General features: G+C 43.3%; 1 protein-coding gene across 1 annotated transcript in view; it reads right to left on the bottom strand.

Annotated features, from left to right (window-relative positions):
* The window catches only part of LOC135057283 (NXPE family member 4-like), a 118346-nt gene that overhangs the window by 53703 nt on the left and 45836 nt on the right, over positions 1–18807 (bottom strand). The window contains exon 4 of the mRNA XM_063963173.1: positions 7711–7772. Coding sequence (XP_063819243.1) covers positions 7711–7772 — 62 coding nt within the window. The remainder of the gene's footprint in view (positions 1–7710; positions 7773–18807) is intronic.

Here is an 18807-nt window from a genome sequence, read left to right as displayed (position 1 = left end):
CTCACTTGTACCTCCAACTGTCTTTCTGCTGTCTCTTCCTGGATGTGCCAGCGCTTTCTTAAACTCAACATGTCCAAGATTGAGCTGATCATCTTCCCATCTTCCTACCCTCCCTCACAACCTCACCTTCCACAATCTCATTATCCATTGATAGCACGACTATCTCCTCTAGCCTCCAAGTATGCTGTCTTGGTGTAATACTTGACTCCTCCCTCTCCTTCAAACCACACATTCAGCATCTCTCACAAACCTGTCATTTTCATCTCAAAAACATTTCCAGGATCAGACCCTTTCTCACCCAGGATACCACCAAGATTATTATCCACTCACTGATTATTTCCAGACTGGATTACTGTAATCTCCTTTAAACTGGCCTTCTTGACAATTACCTCTCTCCACTCCAATCTATCATCAATGCTGCAACCCGGCTCATCTTCCTCACCAAACGCACTATATGCACCTCCCCTCTCTTACAAGCCCTTCACTGGCTTCCCTTCCCTTACAGAATCCAATTCAAACTTCTCACACTCACTTACAAAGCACTCATTCACTCTTCTCTCACTGACTGTACATCTCTGACCTCATCTCCCTTTACTCTCCCACTCGTCCTCTTCACTCTGCTAATGCATGCTGACTATCCTGTCTTCTGATTACTTCCTCCCAGTCCTATCTCCAAGATTATTCATGTCCTGCTCCCTTACTCTGGAATTCTCTACCTATCCCCGTCAGACTCTCCACCTCTCTACAGTACTTCAAACGGGCTCTTAAGACCCACTTCTTTACCAAACCAGCCAAATCTCATCATAACCCTCTGTCCCATGCTCGTTCTACCCCATCTGTATCACCCCTGTCTGTCTGCCCCTTCCCTTTAGAATGTAAGCTCTCACGAGTAGGGCTCTCTTCCTTCATGTGTTTATCCTTTTTCTTACTTTAATAATTCTCAACTGCCCAAATCCTGCAGTTTTCGTCCACCTTGCTGCTTAGCTCAGTGTCGTCTACTGATGTAGTTATGCTTAGTTACCCTGTACTTGTCCTATATTGTCTTCAACTGTAAGTCACTGTTTTCCTGTTTTGATTATGTGCATATGTACTCTATAATTGGGCGCTGCTTTACCCTTGTGGTGCCATATAAATAAAGGATAATAATAATACTATTGATAGCATTTTTTTCTAAAAATATCTGTAGAAATCAGTCCATCCTCTTCAATTGTAACCATAAGGTCCACAGCATTAGTACATCATCAATATACCATCCCAGCATGCCCTGCATCAGTTTTAGCATGGCCAAATAACAAAACTGTAGCATGGCATACTGGGATATGTAGTTCAACAACAGCTGGAGTGTCAAGGTTAGCCATCACTGGTCTAAGAGGATATTTTTCATAATTCTCATGAAAAAAATCTCTCTCCCACCATCCCAGGTAGAGGCAGGCATACACCATGCCCCTAACCTGGAGAAAGCATTTTTCATTACATGTGAAAACATTTTTGATGAGTATTAATTCCTATAGGGAGAGAAGAAAGTCATTAAATTCATAGTGTCTTCCCATGTCCCAAAAATATTTCACTGCTTTGACCCCCTTTTAATTGATCAATACTGGTGTAGAGACTCTCGGCATTGTATGTTGCTTGTCATGTTCCCAGATGTAGCCAAATCTTGAAATATCATCAAGACATCCACTGTGTTCCTTACATATTAAGGCAGAAATAGAACAAAATGACGTAGATATTGATCTACAGTATATTTGCCTTCTTCATTAAACTTCCCATTCCAGAGACAATTGATTTCCCTGGTGGGGTTGTTTTATTTTTATGAACTTTGGGAAGAATGTATAATATTGGTATTTTGGGTTTATAATTTTTTAAGAAGACTAAGTCTTTCTTGCAATTAATCCCACTATCTCAAGATCTTGAAATTATGTTAATGTTCATTCTTTGAAAATCTGAAAATCGATTACATATTAGTGATTTTTAACATGAACAGTCACTGAGTTGTCTGTCAAGTTCTTTAATATACATACGGAATGATGAAAAACGTGCACTTCAATCAATAGTGCAGCGGCAAATGCTAGGGTGGTCACAGCACCCCAAATGAATGATAAACAAAGTCAAATACTTGCAATTGCGCACACCCCTGGGATAGTCAACCTTAATTGAAAGTGATGGACTTTAGTTCATATGATCCAAAAGTCCGCAATAGTCTCTGGATGGTCAGGTGGTCTATCTCCTCATAATAGTAATAGAATGTAATAGTACCTTATAACCCAGGAGGGTATCGGATATTATACGCTGTTTGTGGGTGGGCACACTTGACACCCCACGAATTCTGGTACACAGGCTGTATTATTTTTATTGGTGGATTAAAATACTTGAAACATATCTACGTGTTGTAGAATTTTATTACTGGGAATTAAAATGTGCTTCACTTTTACATTCCTTTCCTCTTCTTTTGGGTTGAGTGTGGACTGTAGAACAAAATTACTATAACACCACCTTAAGGAAAGAAGATTCTAATCGAACATTGTCGTGATGAGGAGATAGATCACCTGACCCTCCTGAAACTATTGCGGTCTGTTGGAACATATTAACTAAAGTCCTTCACTTTCAATTAAGGTTGACCATCCCAGGGGTGCACACAATTGCAAGTATTTGACTTTGTTTATCTTCAATATATATGGCCATAAAACCACATAGCCCCCCTTGTCGGATGGCTTAATGATGGTATCATGCCACTAAGAAATTTGATCAAGAGCAGATCCTTCTACTGTTGTAAGGTTATCCCCTCATATTACGCTGCATGTAGGACTTCCATTTGTATACACAAATCTGTGCGAAGTCATTTCTTTGTCCATGGAGGAATTTTCTGCATTTTCTTTCAATTATTTTTTGTTCAAAATTCCTCAATTTCCTTTTTATATTTGTCATAAGTGGCTTATAATTTGTTCAGTGTTTCAAATTTTTAACGTTTTTCTCCCAACACTGTCATTTCTTGTATATTGATTCAGCAAGATTTCATCATGTTATATAAGAATTTTTATTAGGTCCGTAAAGCATAGTGTAAGGGTTGCTTCTAGAGATGAGCTGGTCTGGTACTCCGAGAACCGGGCCCACCCGAATTTCCCATTCCATGCCGGGATCCAAATCCGGCTCTGAACCTACCGCCTTACTCAGATCCCAAAGCAAGGCCGAACGTCATCTTCCCGTTGTTGGATTCTCGCATGTTTTGAATTCTATAAAGGTCCCTGGTGATCGATGCCATCTTCACTCCGGCTGTGGAAAATGTACTGGACAGGCGCGTCCATCTCGGTACTGTGTTGTCTGGTGTGGGGCGGGTGCTCTGCCTGCGGTATCAGTCCAGGGGTGCTCAATCTGCTGTATCAGTCCATGGGTGCTAAGTCTGCTGTTTCAGTCCAGGGTGCCCTGTCTGCTATATCTGAAAAAGGGGTGCTCTGCTGTATCTTAAAGGGGTGCTCTGCTGTAACAGTCCAGGCAGGGGTGCTCTGTCTGCTGTATCAGTCCAGGGGTGCCCTGTCTGTTGTATCAGTCCAGGGGTGCTCTGTCTGCTGTAACAGTCCAGGGATGCCCTGTTTGCTGTATCAGCCCAGGGGTGCTAAGACTGCTGTATCTGAAAAATGGGTGCTCTGCTATATCATTCCAGGTGGGGTGCCTATGTCTAATAATCTACACTAGAGAGAAAAAAGAAGACTCTATACTGGGAGCACTCAGTATAGCGTCTTCTTTTTTCTCTCTAAATTATTTATGTGTATCTGACTTTGGGGAGCACCACCAATCCTTGCATTATTAAATTTGCTGATGAGATATCAGACATATAAATAAAAGGGATTTGGTTATCTGTCTTTATCTATATCTCCTTGTGCGAATACGCTATAGCTGATTAATTCACCGCTCACCTTTGGAGTGGTATCAAGGGGCTAGGAGTAATCTTGTGCCACCCTGTTCCTTTTGTTCGTAACTACTGCACCCTATCAGACAGATTAAAAGGGGAACTAAAAACTGTACACCTTTAAAGGAAACTATTCAGGATAATGCGAAGAAAACACCTGTTGGTTCCTAAATATCACGTGATCTAGTCGACTGATTAGTAACATCGGATGCCTTATTAATGTATGTATAGATGTGTAAGTGTATTTTTTGTTAAATATATATATATATATATATATATATATATATTTTTTTTAATGTTTTTGGATACAGTATAAAATATATAAATAAAAGAAATTTAAACCAATCACGTGTCTTCATTGACATAGCGCAATCAGTCAATTCTTTGTTCAATTTCTTATGGTTAATTGTAGGGTAATCTACTTTTCTGTTACCATCAATTTGCTGTGTGTTAACACAGACTCAGCTGGACTCATACTGCTGCTTGAAGGATTAATTAGATATTTGTCTAAATTCAATTGGTATTATAAGCTCCTGAACTTCTTGGTATTGGTATACATAAAAAAAAAAAAAATTGGCGCTGGCGGTCCGGACATTCCAGAACTCCGTTTCCGGTAAAGACATTTTTCATAAGGCCTTCAGGAATGGTATTCTTAAGTATTCCAGTTTAAAAGTAGCCTTGACTATTACCATCCACTCTAAATGATGCTTCATGTCACGTCTATTTATGCAGACTGATGAGAATAAGCGCTGGTCTTAATAAGCACCTTTTAGCAAAATATGAATAAATTAAGATATTCAATATATTAGCAGTAATATTCTTTGCCACATCTAGTACACAGACAGAATATTTAATGGATGACTTATATTATTCACCATCTGTTATCAATATGTATATTCATGCAATATGCCTGTTGACAGTGGTATTTGGGTCACTAACTTATATCGGTGAGTCCTCACCTTAAGCAGTTAAATCTCCCTCAATCTGCTGCCAGTAGCATCTCATGCCACGTCTAGTTTGCAGATATACAGAGATCAATGTTTATACAACAATTATAATAGGTGTGTCCCTACCTTGTAATTTAAATTATCTGCTTCCTGCCGGTAGGAAAGCATTAGCTCACTGTTATGTAATAGCGACATAATGCTATATATCTTGCCAACTACGGTACCATTAGATTATTTTTACAAGTGATATATTTTTGAGGGACAGGGATCACAAAACAGGTTCATTCTGCACCAACCTGGTCACAGCTGTAAGAAAACCCCCCCATAAAATATAGAAAGAAAAAAAGGAATAAAAAGAATGTGAGAAAAAGCAAAATGGTTCCTGTCCCCAATCAAATTCTTCATGTCAACCCACTGTAAGTGTCTCAAGCACATTTTATGGAATTTCCCAGAAATGCAGATAGATCACTGCAACTGTATATTATTATATAACCACAAAATATACTTCATGTGGTTTGACAGCTATGGAAAAGTGTATTTGTGCTCCCCATTAAATATCTCTAAAATAAAAATATGTTCCCATTTAAGAATAAGAATACTTTATTGTCATTAACAAGACAAGACAAATGAAATGTCAATGAAATATTCCAACAAACATCCTGCACAATAAAACAAACAATAAAACAAGTCTTACTTATAAATTATCTCATTTCGTTAAGCCGTTTAGTGCACGTATAGCTGTTGGAAAAAAACTATTAAGCGTTTTGTATGCATACGTACACTTCTAAAGCATTTTTGTTACCCAATAAATCTGTTTTGAACTCTGTTAGTGGGAGGAGGACAGAGGTGTGTGGTAAATGCAGCTTCCTGTTTGGATTAAGCCCTATTCCTTTGCATCTCAAAACTATATTCACTATTTACTGTACATACTGAGTTGGACTTCGAACCTCTCACCAGTTCTTGTGTGCAGTGATGACAGCTTTCTCCTTTCATGGCTGTCAGCACTGACAGTGCTGTCAGCATAAACCTGGTAGCGGTGGGACTCCCACAGATGGGTTTCACCACTGGAAGGATACCGATGAGTTTGACTATTATTATTATTAACAATTTCTTATATAGTGCAGAAAATTCCATTGCACTTTACAATTGGAAACAATGATACAATAAAACTGGATAATAACAGTCCTAGAGGTGGGAAGGCCCTGCTCGCAAGCATACGATCTATAGGGAAAGCTACAAGTGTTAAGTAGTCCAACCTTTTTTAGCACATGCTTCTTAAATTTATTTTGTTAACTGGCTGCCATTAACACTCCAAATTTGCATCTCTTTAATTAATAACTTTTAGGGGAGTATTTATCAATTTTTATATTAAAGTCTTGAAAATTAGCAGATACTGTATATAAAATGCTTTTTTGGGGCTATGTATCAAGACATAGATGGGCCATGGGCTCTGATAATAGCTCATGTCAACAAATGCTAAAAGGTAGAGAGGTCATTTACACGATCCTGTTACTTCTGGGTTTGAACATGAGTATGCTAGTGGTCATGAGAATGCTACTGGGACAATTACCAGAAAGCGATCTGAAGGTTGAAAGCTCAGTAAAAATGATATATCTTGCAGTGGCCAGGCTTCTTGCAAGAACATGAACACCCCAGAGTCAATGATTATTACTTCAGTGTTTTCCCTAGAATATATCTGTAGCTGTCCAGTTCATAACCCCCATGACAGGGTGGTATTCATGTGACCAGTGGTCAGCAGACTGACGGTCACATGACCTCCCCCAAAATCCCGCCCCCTCACTATCCCGGCGGTTGGCATGCCAACCAACAGGGACTATTTCCACTAGTGGGTGTCCACGACACCCATATAGTGGGAATAAAACCCATGGCGACTGCAGGTCGCCACCGAGCCCGCAGTGTGGTGAGCGCAGCGAGCACGCAAGGTGCTCGCTGCACTCACCCCTCCCCGCCGGGATCCCGGTGTCTGTAAGCTGCCGGGAACCTGGTGTCCGTATGCTGACCGGCAGTCAGGAGACCATCGGTCTGCCATACTACACCCCATGACAAATGCCAAGCCTCTGTATCAATGGGTTTGTGATTACATTGGTTTGACATGAGGCCATGCCATGAATTTAGGCCCTCATCTGCAGGTGCAACTTAACATACAGATGCTTATTGGGCCTAATTCTGAATTACAGGTAACCCTGACGATATTCTGTATACTGTCCATGAGTCTAATGTATCTGCTTGTATTCTGAGTCACACAGATCTCTGCAACTGCACAGCCTCCAGTCCTCCATCCACTAGAACAGACTTTATCACTATTATTAGCACACCTATCCTTTACTAGGTGAAGGTGTTGAGAATTTGTCGTACATATGACACAGAATAGGGTGTTACACTGGCTACACCCCCATAATGCATCCACAAGAGGGTTCTCTTCTGGGCATACGTCCAGTTGATGCACAGTAATGTCTTATTTGATGGACAGAGAAAAATGACCAAGATGCATCTGACATAGAATCAACAGATGTGCAAGAATGCATATGTTCGTTGCAGCACATGCGCATTCTGCAATAAATCGCTAGTGACAATTGAACTACTGTGTCACTCAAGTTGGCGTACACATGCACAGTGCTGCAATTATTTGCGAAAGCAAAGATATGATGAGCAAATTACTTAAGAACAATTCTTAATAAGGCTTTGGACTGCTAAAGTTGTGTTCTAAATGGTTATCATGAGTGATAGCACAAAATTGCTCGATATTTAAAAAAAATTAAAAATAGCACTTCAGTTCAAGATAACAATTTAGCCAAGATCTACATATTTTTTATTGTTTTTTATAGAAAAAAAACTTACCTGTACACGTCGATACAACAATATTTTCAAAATCATTTTCAATAGCGACTGCTATATTTTTTCTAAACAAAAACACAAAAGAAATGGGAGACAATTTGTGAGCAAATATATTTTGTTTGTGACAAAACTAACTTATTGGACAGCTAACAAAGACATTTTACAGCTAAATCATCAGATATTTTCCAGGGATCATTAACATGAAAAGAGGATTCCTGCTCCTCAAATTGTGTTTTGAGACGTATCAATCATTGCTGCAATATACTTGTTTTTACAGTGAAACACATGGATTTATGACCTAAGATGGCAGAGTATATGGGAGTGCATGAGGGTATAAGAGATGTTTTATGTTGAGTATGAATTAGGTATGTACCCACTTCTTCCACTAAAATGCAAAAACTAGATGGTCTCAACATAGGTAGAATATGCATCTAGTATGTGTAAGGAATCAAGGTAGGTACAGGGCCGATGACAGGGGGTGTCAAGGGGACACCCGTAATGGGCCAAAACGGTCAGAGGGGCCCCAAGGATATGCCATTTAGTGCCCGGCAGAGATATGAGCCATCTTGTCCAAATAGGGCAGTGAGCTGTAGGCAGCGTGGGCACATAGTATCAGAAGTCTCTCGCATACAGCGAGTGTGCGCCCACTCTTCCTGGTCCAGCTCTGTTGCAGGCAGTTACAGGACATGGCAGCATCTCTGCTGGCCAGGATTCCCATGCCATGTGCTGGCCTCTTCTGGTAGGGTGTGAGGTCCACATAGTACCTGCAATGTGGTGTGAGGTGGATACTGGGAAGTGCAGCGCAGGCGAGTCTCTCCCTGGCATAAGAGTGGATTGGTGAGGGGATACAGGGCTTTTAAATGTGATGGGGGAGATGGGAATGCAGCATGCAGACATTGGGATAGACAGACTGTGGGGTGTGTGTGGGGGGTGGGGGTGGAAGGAGAGCTAAACATATTTATATATGTGTATAGCTAAATGAATATATATAGAGAGAGAGAGAGAGAGAGAGAGAGAGAGAGAGAGAGAGAGAGAGAGAAAACAGTTTATTAACAGTTTCTTATATAGCACAGAAAATTCTGTTGTGCTTTAAAATATATCACTGTGCCGTGCCCCAAGATTTCTGTTGCTGGCCCTGTCTACAAAGCTTCAAATGGGCCCTGAAGACCCACTTCTTTATCAAACCCAGCCTAATCTCATCCTAACCCTCTGTTCCTCGCTCACTGTCTACCCCATCTTTGTCACCCCTGTCTGTCTGCCTCTCTCTTTTAGAATGTAAGTTCTCACGACCAGGGCCCTCATCCCTCATGTGCTTATCCTTCTCTTACTTTGACAGCACTAAATTTCTCAGTTTTCTGCCACCCTGATACTTATGCCAGTGTCATCTGCTTCTGTAGCTATGTTTATTTACCCTGCACTTGTCCTATATTGTCTTCAATTGTAAGTCACTATTTTCATGTTTTGATTATTTTATGCACTCTGTAAATGGCCGCTGTGGTTCTCTTGTGGCGCCATATAAATAAAGGATAATAATAATAATACCTACCGTACGATTAGTGATGAGCACCGGAAATTTTTCGGGTTTTGTGTTTTGGTTTTGGGTTCGGTTCCGCGGCCGTGTTTTGGGTTCGAACGCGTTTTGGCAAAACCTCACCGAATTTTTTTTGTCGGATTCGGGTGTGTTTTGGATTCGGGTGTTTTTTTCAAAAAACCCTAAAAAACAGCTTAAATCATAGAATTTGGGGGTCATTTTGATCCCAAAGTATTATTAACCTCAATAACCATAATTTCCACTCATTTTCAGTCTATTCTGAACACCTCACACCTCACAATATTATTTTTATTCCTAAAATTTGCACCGAGGTCGCTAGATGGCTAAGCTAAGCGACCCAAGTGGCCGACACAAACACCTGGCCCATCTAGGAGTGGCACTGCAGTGTCACGCAGGATGGCCCTTCCAAAAAACACTCCCCAAACAGCACATGACGCAAAGAAAAAAAGAGGCGCAATGAGGTAGCTGTGTGAGTAAGCTAAGCGACCCTAGTGGCCAACACAAACACCTGGCCCATCTAGGAGTGGCACTGCAGTGTCACGCAGGATGGCCCTTCCAAAAAACACTCCCCAAACAGCACATGACGCAAAGAAAAAAAGAGGCGCAATGAGGTAGCTGTGTGAGTAAGCTAAGCGACCCTAGTGGCCGACACAAACACCTGGCCCATCTAGGAGTGGCACTGCAGTGTCACGCAGGATGGCCCTTCCAAAAAACACCCCCCAAACAGCACATGACGCAAAGAAAAATGAAAGAAAAAAGAGGTGCAAGATGGAATTGTCCTTGGGCCCTCCCACCCACCCTTATGTTGTATAAACAGGACATGCACACTTTAACCAACCCGTCATTTCAGTGACAGGGTCTGCCACATGACTGTGACTGAAATGACGGGTTGGTTTGGACCCCCACCAAAAAAGAAGCAATTAATCTCTCCTTGCACAAACTGGCTCTACAGAGGCAAGATGTCCACCTCATCATCATCCTCCGATATATCACCGTGTACATCCCCCTCCTCACAGATTATCAATTCGTCCCCACTGGAATCCACCATCTCAGCTCCCTGTGTACTTTGTGGAGGCAATTGCTGCTGGTGAATGTCTCCACGGAGGAATTGATTATAATTCATTTTAATGAACATCATCTTCTCCACATTTTCTGGATGTAACCTCGTACGCCGATTGCTGACATGGTGAGCGGCGGCACTAAACACTCTTTCGGAGTACACACTTGTGGGAGGGCAACTTAGGTAGAATAAAGCCAGTTTGTGCAAGGGCCTCCAAATTGCCTCTTTTTCCTGCCAGTATAAGTACGGACTGTCTGACGTGCCTACTTGGATGCGGTCACTCATATAATCCTCCACCATTCTTTCAATGGGGAGAGAATCATATGCAGTGACAGTAGACGACATGTCCGTAATCGTTGTCAGGTCCTTCAGTCCGGACCAGATGTCAGCATCAGCAGTCGCTCCAGACTGCCCTGCATCACCGCCAGCGGGTGGGCTCAGAATTCTGAGCCTTTTCCTCGCACCCCCAGTTGCGGGAGAATGTGAAGGAGGAGATGTTGACAGGTCGCGTTCCGCTTGACTTGACAATTTTGTCACCAGCAGTTCTTTGAACCCCAGCAGACTTGTGTCTGCCGGAAAGAGAGATCCAAGGTAGGTTTTAAATCTAGGATCGAGCACGGTGGCCAAAATGTAGTGCTCTGATTTCAACAGATTGACCACCCGTGAATCCTTGTTAAGCGAATTAAGGGCTCCATCCACAAGTCCCACATGCCTAGCGGAATCGCTCTGTGTTAGCTCCTCCTTCAATGTCTCCAGCTTCTTCTGCAAAAGCCTGATGAGGGGAATGACCTGACTCAGGCTGGCAGTGTCTGAACTGACTTCACGTGTAGCAAGTTCAAAAGGTTGCAGAACCTTGCACAACGTTGAAATCATTCTCCACTGCGCTTGAGACAGGTGCATTCCACCTCCTATATCGTGCTCAGTTGTATAGGCTTGAATGGCCTTTTGCTGCTCCTCCAACCTCTGAAGCATATAGAGGGTTGAATTCCACCTCGTTACCACTTCTTGCTTCAGATGATGGCAGGGCAGGTTCAGGCGTTTTTGGTGGTGCTCCAGTCTTCTGTACGTGGTGCCTGTACGCCGAAAGTGTCCCGCAATTCTTCTGGCCACCGACAGCATCTCTTGCACGCCCCTCTCGTTTTTTAAATAATTCTGCACCACCAAATTCAAGGTATGTGCAAAACATGGGACGTGCTGGAATTTGCCCAGATTTAATGCACACACAATATTGCTGGCGTTGTCCGATGCCACAAATCCACAGGAGAGTCCAATTGGGGTAAGCCATTCTGCGATGATCTTCCTCAGTTGCCGTAAGAGGTTTTTAGCTGTGTGCGTATTCTGGAAAGCGGTGATACAAAGCGTAGCCTGCCTAGGAAAGAGTTGGCGTTTGCGAGATGCTGCTACTGGTGCCGCCGCTGCTGTTCTTGCGGCGGGAGTCCATACATCTACCCAGTGGGCTGTCACAGTCATATAGTCCTGAGCCTGCCCTGCTCCACTTGTCCACATGTCCGTCGTTAAGTGGACATTGGGTACAACTGCATTTTTTAGGACACTGGTGACTCTTTTTCTGAGGTCTGTGTACATTTTCGGTATCGCCTGCCTAGAGAAATGGAACCTAGATGGTATTTGGTACCGGGGACACAGTACCTCCAACAAGTCTCTAGTTGCCTCTGCAGTAATGATGGATACCGGAACCACGTTTCTCACCGCCCAGGATGCCAAGGCCTCAGTTATCCGCTTTGCAGCAGGATGACTGCTGTGATATTTCATCTTCCTCGCAAAGGACTGTTGGACAGTCAATTGCTTGGTGGAAGTAGTAAAAGTGGTCTTACGCGTACGACTTCCCCTCTGGGATGACCATCGACTCCCAGCAGCAACAAATGCAGCGCCAGCAGCAGTAGGCGTTACACGCAAGGTTGCATCGGAGGAATCCCAGGCAGGAGAGGACTCGTCAGAATTGCCAGTGACATGGCCTGCAGGACTATTGGCATTCCTGGGGAAGGAGGAAATTGATACTGAGGGAGTTGGTGGGGTGGTTTGCGTGAGCTTGGTTACAAGAGGAAGGGATTTACTGGTCAGTGGACTGCTTCTGCTGTCGCCCAAAGTTTTTGAACTTGTCACTGACTTATGATGAATGTGCTGCAGGTGACGTATAAGGGAGGATGTTCCGAGGTGGTTAACGTCCTTACCCCTACTTATTACAGCTTGACAAAGGCAACACACGGCTTGACAAATGTTGTCCGCATTTCTGTTGAAATACTTCCACACCGAAGAGCTGATTTTTTTGGTATTTTCACCAGGCATGTCAATGGCCCTATTCCTCCCACGGACAACAGGTGTCTCCCCGGGTGCCTGACTTAAACAAACCACCTCACCATCAGAATCCTCCTGGTCAATTTCCTCCCCAGCGCCAGCAACACCCATATCCTCCTCATCCTGGTGTACTTCAACACTGACATCTTCAATCTGACTATCAGGAACTGGACTGCGGGTGCTCCTTCCAGCACTTGCAGGGGGCGTGCAAACAGTGGAAGGCGCATGCTCTTCACGTCCAGTGTTGGGAAGGTCAGGCATCGCAAACGACACAATTGGACTCTCCTTGTGGATTTGTGATTTCGAAGAACGCACAGTTCTTTGCTGTGCTTTTGCCAGCTTGAGTCTTTTCATTTTTCTAGCGAGAGGCTGAGTGCTTCCATCCTCATGTGAAGCTGAACCACTAGCCATGAACATAGGCCAGGGCCTCAGCCGTTCCTTGCCACTCCGTGTGGTAAATGGCATATTGGCAAGTTTACGCTTCTCCTCCGACAATTTTATTTTAGATTTTTGAGTCCTTTTTTTACTGATATTTGGTGTTTTGGATTTTACATGCTCTGTACTATGACATTGGGCATCGGCCTTGGCAGACGACGTTGCTGGCATTTCATCGTCTCGGCCATGACTAGTGGCAGCAGCTTCAGCACGAGGTGGAAGTCGATCTTGATCTTTCCCTATTTTTGGAACCTCAACATTTTTGTTCTCCATATTTTAATAGGCACAACTAAAAGGCACCTCAGGTAAACAATGGAGATGGATGGAAACTAGTATACTTATGGATGGACGAGCGACTGCCGACACAGAGGTAGCTACAGCCGTGGACTACCGTACTGCGTCTGCTGCTAATATAGACTGGATGATAATGATATAAAAAATATATATATATATCACTACTGCAGCCGGACAGGTATATATTATATAATGACGGACCTGCTGGACACTGTCAGCTCAGCACTGCAGACTCCTAAAGTAAGCTACTAGTATCAAGAAGATAGAAAAAAAAAAAAAACACCACGGGTAGGTGGTATACAATTATGGATGGACGAGCGACTGCCGACACAGGGGTAGCTATAGCCGTGGACTACCGTACTGCGTCTGCTGCTAATATAGACTGGATGATAATGAGATATAAAATATATATATATCACTACTGCAGCCGGACAGGTATATATTATATAATGACGGACCTGCTGGACACTGTCAGCTCAGCACTGCAGACTCCTAAAGTAAGCTACTAGTAGTATCAAGAAGATAGAAAAAGAAAAAAACACCACAGGTAGGTGGTATACAATTATGGATGGACGAGCGACTGCCGACACAGAGGTAGCTACAGCCGTGGACTACCGTACTGCGTCTGCTGCTAATATAGACTGGATGATAATGATATAAAAAATATATATATATCACTACTGCAGCCGGACAGGTATATATTATATAATGACGGACCTGCTGGACACTGTCAGCTCAGCACTGCAGACTCCTAAAGTAAGCTACTAGTAGTATCAAGAAGATAGAAAAAAAAAAACACCACAGGTAGGTGGTATACAATTATGGATGGACGAGCGACTGCCGACACAGAGGTAGCTACAGCCGTGGACTACCGTACTGCGTCTGCTGCTAATATAGACTGGATGATAATGATATAAAAAATATATATATATCACTACTGCAGCCGGACAGGTATATATTATATAATGACGGACCTGCTGGACACTGTCAGCTCAGCACTGCAGACTCCTAAAGTAAGCTACTAGTATCAAGAAGATAGAAAAAAAAAAAAACACCACGGGTAGGTGGTATACAATTATGGATGGACGAGCGACTGCCGACACAGAGGTAGCTACAGCCGTGGACTACCGTACTGCGTCTGCTGCTAATATAGACTGGATGATAATGATATAAAAAATATATATATATCACTACTGCAGCCGGACAGGTATATATTATATAATGACGGACCTGCTGGACACTGTCAGCTCAGCACTGCAGACTCCTAAAGTAAGCTACTAGTATCAAGAAGATAGAAAAAAAAAAAAAACACCACGGGTAGGTGGTATACAATTATGGATGGACGAGCGACTGCCGACACAGAGGTAGCTACAGCCGTGGACTACCGTACTGCGTCTGCTGCTAATATAGACTGGATGATAATGATATAAAAAATATATATATATATCACTACTGCAGCCGGACAGGTATATATTATATAATGACGGACCTGCTGGACACTGTCAGCTCAGCACTGCAGACTCCTAAAGTAAGCTACTAGTATCAAGAAGATAGAAAAAAAAAAACCACCACGGGTAGGTGGTATACAATTATGGATGGACGAGCGACTGCCGACACAGAGGTAGCTACAGCCATGGACTACCGTACTGCGTCTGCTGCTAATATAGACTGGATGATAATGATATAAAAAAATATATATATATATCACTACTGCAGCCGGACAGGTATATATTATATAATGACGGACCTGCTGGACACTGTCAGCTCAGCACTGCAGACTCCTAAAGTAAGCTACTAGTATCAAGAAGATAGAAAAAAAAAACACCACGGGTAGGTGGTATACAATTATGGATGGACGAGCGACTGCCGACATAGAGGTAGCTACAGCCGTGGACTACCGTACTGCGTCTGCTGCAGTGCTAATATAGACTGGATGATAATGATATAAAAAATATATATATATCACTACTGCAGCCGGACAGGTATATATTATATAATGACGGACCTGCTGGACACTGTCAGCAGAATGCGTTTATAGAATAAAAACACCACACGACGAGTGTTTAACTTTTTCAGGCAGACAATCACAATATACTGGTGGTCAGTGGTCACTGGTCAGTCACACTGGCAGTGGCACTCTGGCAGCAAAAGTGTGCACTGTTAAAATATGTACTCCTGCTATAACTGCTCCCCAGTCTCCCCCACAATTAAGCTGTGTGAGCAGTGAGCACTCAGCACAGTCAGATATACAGTATTACATAGATGATGCAGCACACTGAGGGCACACTGAGGCTGAGCACAGATATGGTATGTGACTGTGTCACACTGTGTATCGTTTTTTTTCAGGCAGAGAACGGATTAATTAAACTGGTGGTCACTGGTCACACTATCAGCAAGTAGTACTCCTAATATGCTCCCCAAAATTAGTAAATCAAGTGTCTCTACTACTCTCTAGTCTACTCTAAACGGAGAGGACGCCAGCCACGTCCTCTCCCTATCAATCTCAATGCACGTGTGAAAATGGCGGTGACGCGCGGCTCCTTATATAGAATCCGAGTCTCGCGAGAATCCGACAGCGGGATGATGACGTTCGGGCGCGCTCGGGTTAACCGAGCAAGGCGGGAAGATCCGAGTCTGCCTCGGACCCGTGTAAAAAGCGTGAAGTTCGGGGGGGGTTCGGTTTCCGAGAAACCGAACCCGCTCATCACTACGTACGATGAATCTCATTCATCGGTAATGTGGCCATGCTTAAATCTCTAATAGATAGGAGCAATTAAGTAATTCAAAACAGATGAGTTCTATATATAGTGAAATGTCAGCTGCTTTTGTTCGTCTCAAACAGAGCAGATTATGTTGCCAACTGTGGTATGCAAAGTATCCAAGTAGCTGTAAGAATACAAATAATCAAAACATATGTAGGCAGCAATTCACTGCTCTAGTGCTGATTGGCAGCTTTTAAACTTGGAAGGAGTGGTGATAAAGTTAGTAACAGCAGCACTGCCTCCTATGTAATAATACTGGTAGCACAGTATTTTCATCCCAGAGAAAATTGCTGAATCCATTAAAGACTCCTCTACAGTATATATATATAGCCAATAGCACCAATATATCTATCTGTGGGACAATTAATAAAAGCAACAATATCTCTTAAAGGACTGCAGAACTAAATAATATGATATATGTAAAACAATTCTATTTCACCATATCTCATACTGGGGCAGATGTATTAAGCCTGGAGAAGTGATAAATCAGTGATAAGTGCAAGGTGATAACGCACCAGCCAATCAGCTCCTAACTGTCAATTTACATATTGGAGCTGATTGGCTGGTGCGTTATTACCTTGCACTTATCACAGCTTTATCACTTCTCCGGGCTTAATACATCTGCCCAACTGTGAGAGGACCCACTGTCAGTTGATACCATGCAGCTATGTTAAGGTCCCAAAGTCCAATGGCTAGATGAGCAGAGTCGCAGAAATCTGTATGAGAGAAAAAGATGCTGGCAATAGTGGCAATATGCACTGTAGATTTGTGACCACAAACAAGCTAGCTGTTGTTCCGACCCCAACTGTGGGGTACATTTACTAACATTCGTAATTTCCGAAAAAAGGTCAAAGTTCAATCACGAATGACATCGAAAGTGTAAAACTGCAACTTTTTGAATTTGTTACGATGGATTTACTAAGCTGTCGTATTCGGGTTTTTCTTTTCTTCCGATGTCGATGTCATTCGTGTTTTTTTTTATTTTTTTACGGCAGTGATTAGCAAAACACGGCCGACTTTTTTTACAATCAATCTCGGCCGGATCTGTGTGATCCGTGCTGGGGTTCATTTTTTTTTTTTTTTTAATTAAACAATGTAAAATAAAAAAAAAAATTCGTGGGGTCCCCCCTCCTAAGCATAACCAGCCTCGGGCTCTTTGAGCCGATCCTGGTTGCAAAAATATGGGGGAAAAAATGACAGGGGTTCCCCCATATTTAAGCAACCAGCATCGGGCTCTGCGCCTGGTCCTGGTTCCAAAAATACGGGGGACAAAAAGAGTAGGGGTCCCCCGTATTTTTAAAACCAGCACCGGGCTCCACTAGCTGGACAGATAATGCCACAGCCGGGGGTCACTTTGATATAGTGCCCTGCGGCCGTGGCATCAAAAATCCAACTAGTCACCCCTGGCCGGGGTACCCTGGGGGAGTGGGGACCCCTTCAATCAAGGGGTCCCCCCCCCCCCCCAGCCACCCAAGGGCCAGGGGTGAAGCCCGAGGCTGTCCCCCCCATCCAATGGGCTGCGGATGGGGAGGCTGATAGCCTTTTGTGATAATGAAAAGATATTGTTTTTAGTAGCAGTACTACAAGTCCCAGCAAGCCTCCCCCGCATGCTGGTACTTGGAGAACCACAAGTACCAGCATGCGGCGGAAAAACGGGCCCGCTGGTACCTGTAGTACTACTACTAAAAAAATACCCAAAAAAACACAAGACACACACACCGTGAAAGTATAATTTTATTACATACATACACACATACATACATACTTACCTTATGTTCCCACGCAGGTCGGTCCTCTTCTCCAGTAGAATCCAAGGGGTACCTGTTGAAGAAATTATACTCACGAGATCCAGGGGCCCAGGGTCCTCGGAGAAATCCTTTGTAATCCACGTACTTGAAAAAAAAAAAAAAAAAAACGCTTACCCGAGCCACGCACTAAAAGGGGACCCATGTTTGCACATGGATCCCCTTTTCCCGACTGCCAGAAAACCCACTCTGACTGATGTCTAAGTGGGTTTCCTCAGCCAATCAGGGAGCGCCACGTTGTAGCACTCTCCTGATCGGCTGTGTGCTCCTGTCCTAACTGACAGGCGGCACACGGCAGTGTTACAATGTAGCGCCTATGCGCTACATTGTAACCAATGCTGGGAACTTTCTGCTCAGCGGTGACGTCACTTTAGGTCAACCGCAGGGCAGAAAGTTCCCACCATTGGTTACAATGGAGCGCATAGGCGCTACATTGTAACACTGCCGTGTGCTGCCTGTCAGTCAGGACAGGAGCACACAGCCGATCAGGAGAGTGCTACAACGTGGCGCTCCCTGATTGGCTGAGGAAACCCACTTAGACATCAGTCAGAGTGGGTTTTCTGGCAGTCGGGAAAAGGGGATCCATGTGCAAACATGGGTCCCCTTTTAGTGCGTGGCTCGGGTAAGCGTTTTTTTTTTTTTTTCAAGTACGTGGATTACAAAGGATTTCTCCGAGGACCCTGGGCCCCTGGATCTCGAGAGTATAATTTCTTCAACAGGTACCCCTTGGATTCTACTGGAGAAGAGGACCGACCTGCGTGGGAACATAAGGTAAGTATGTATGTATGTGTGTATGTATGTAATAAAATTATACTTTCACGGTGTGTGTGTCTTGTGTTTTTTTGGGTATTTTTTTAGTAGTAGTACTACAGGTACCAG

The sequence above is a fragment of the Pseudophryne corroboree genome, chromosome 3, assembly GCF_028390025.1.
Source record: "Pseudophryne corroboree isolate aPseCor3 chromosome 3, aPseCor3.hap2, whole genome shotgun sequence".
In the NCBI taxonomy this organism is placed as follows: domain Eukaryota; kingdom Metazoa; phylum Chordata; class Amphibia; order Anura; family Myobatrachidae; genus Pseudophryne; species Pseudophryne corroboree.
Note: the sequence above shows the minus strand (reverse complement) of the source record. Positions and strands in the feature narration are given on the sequence as shown.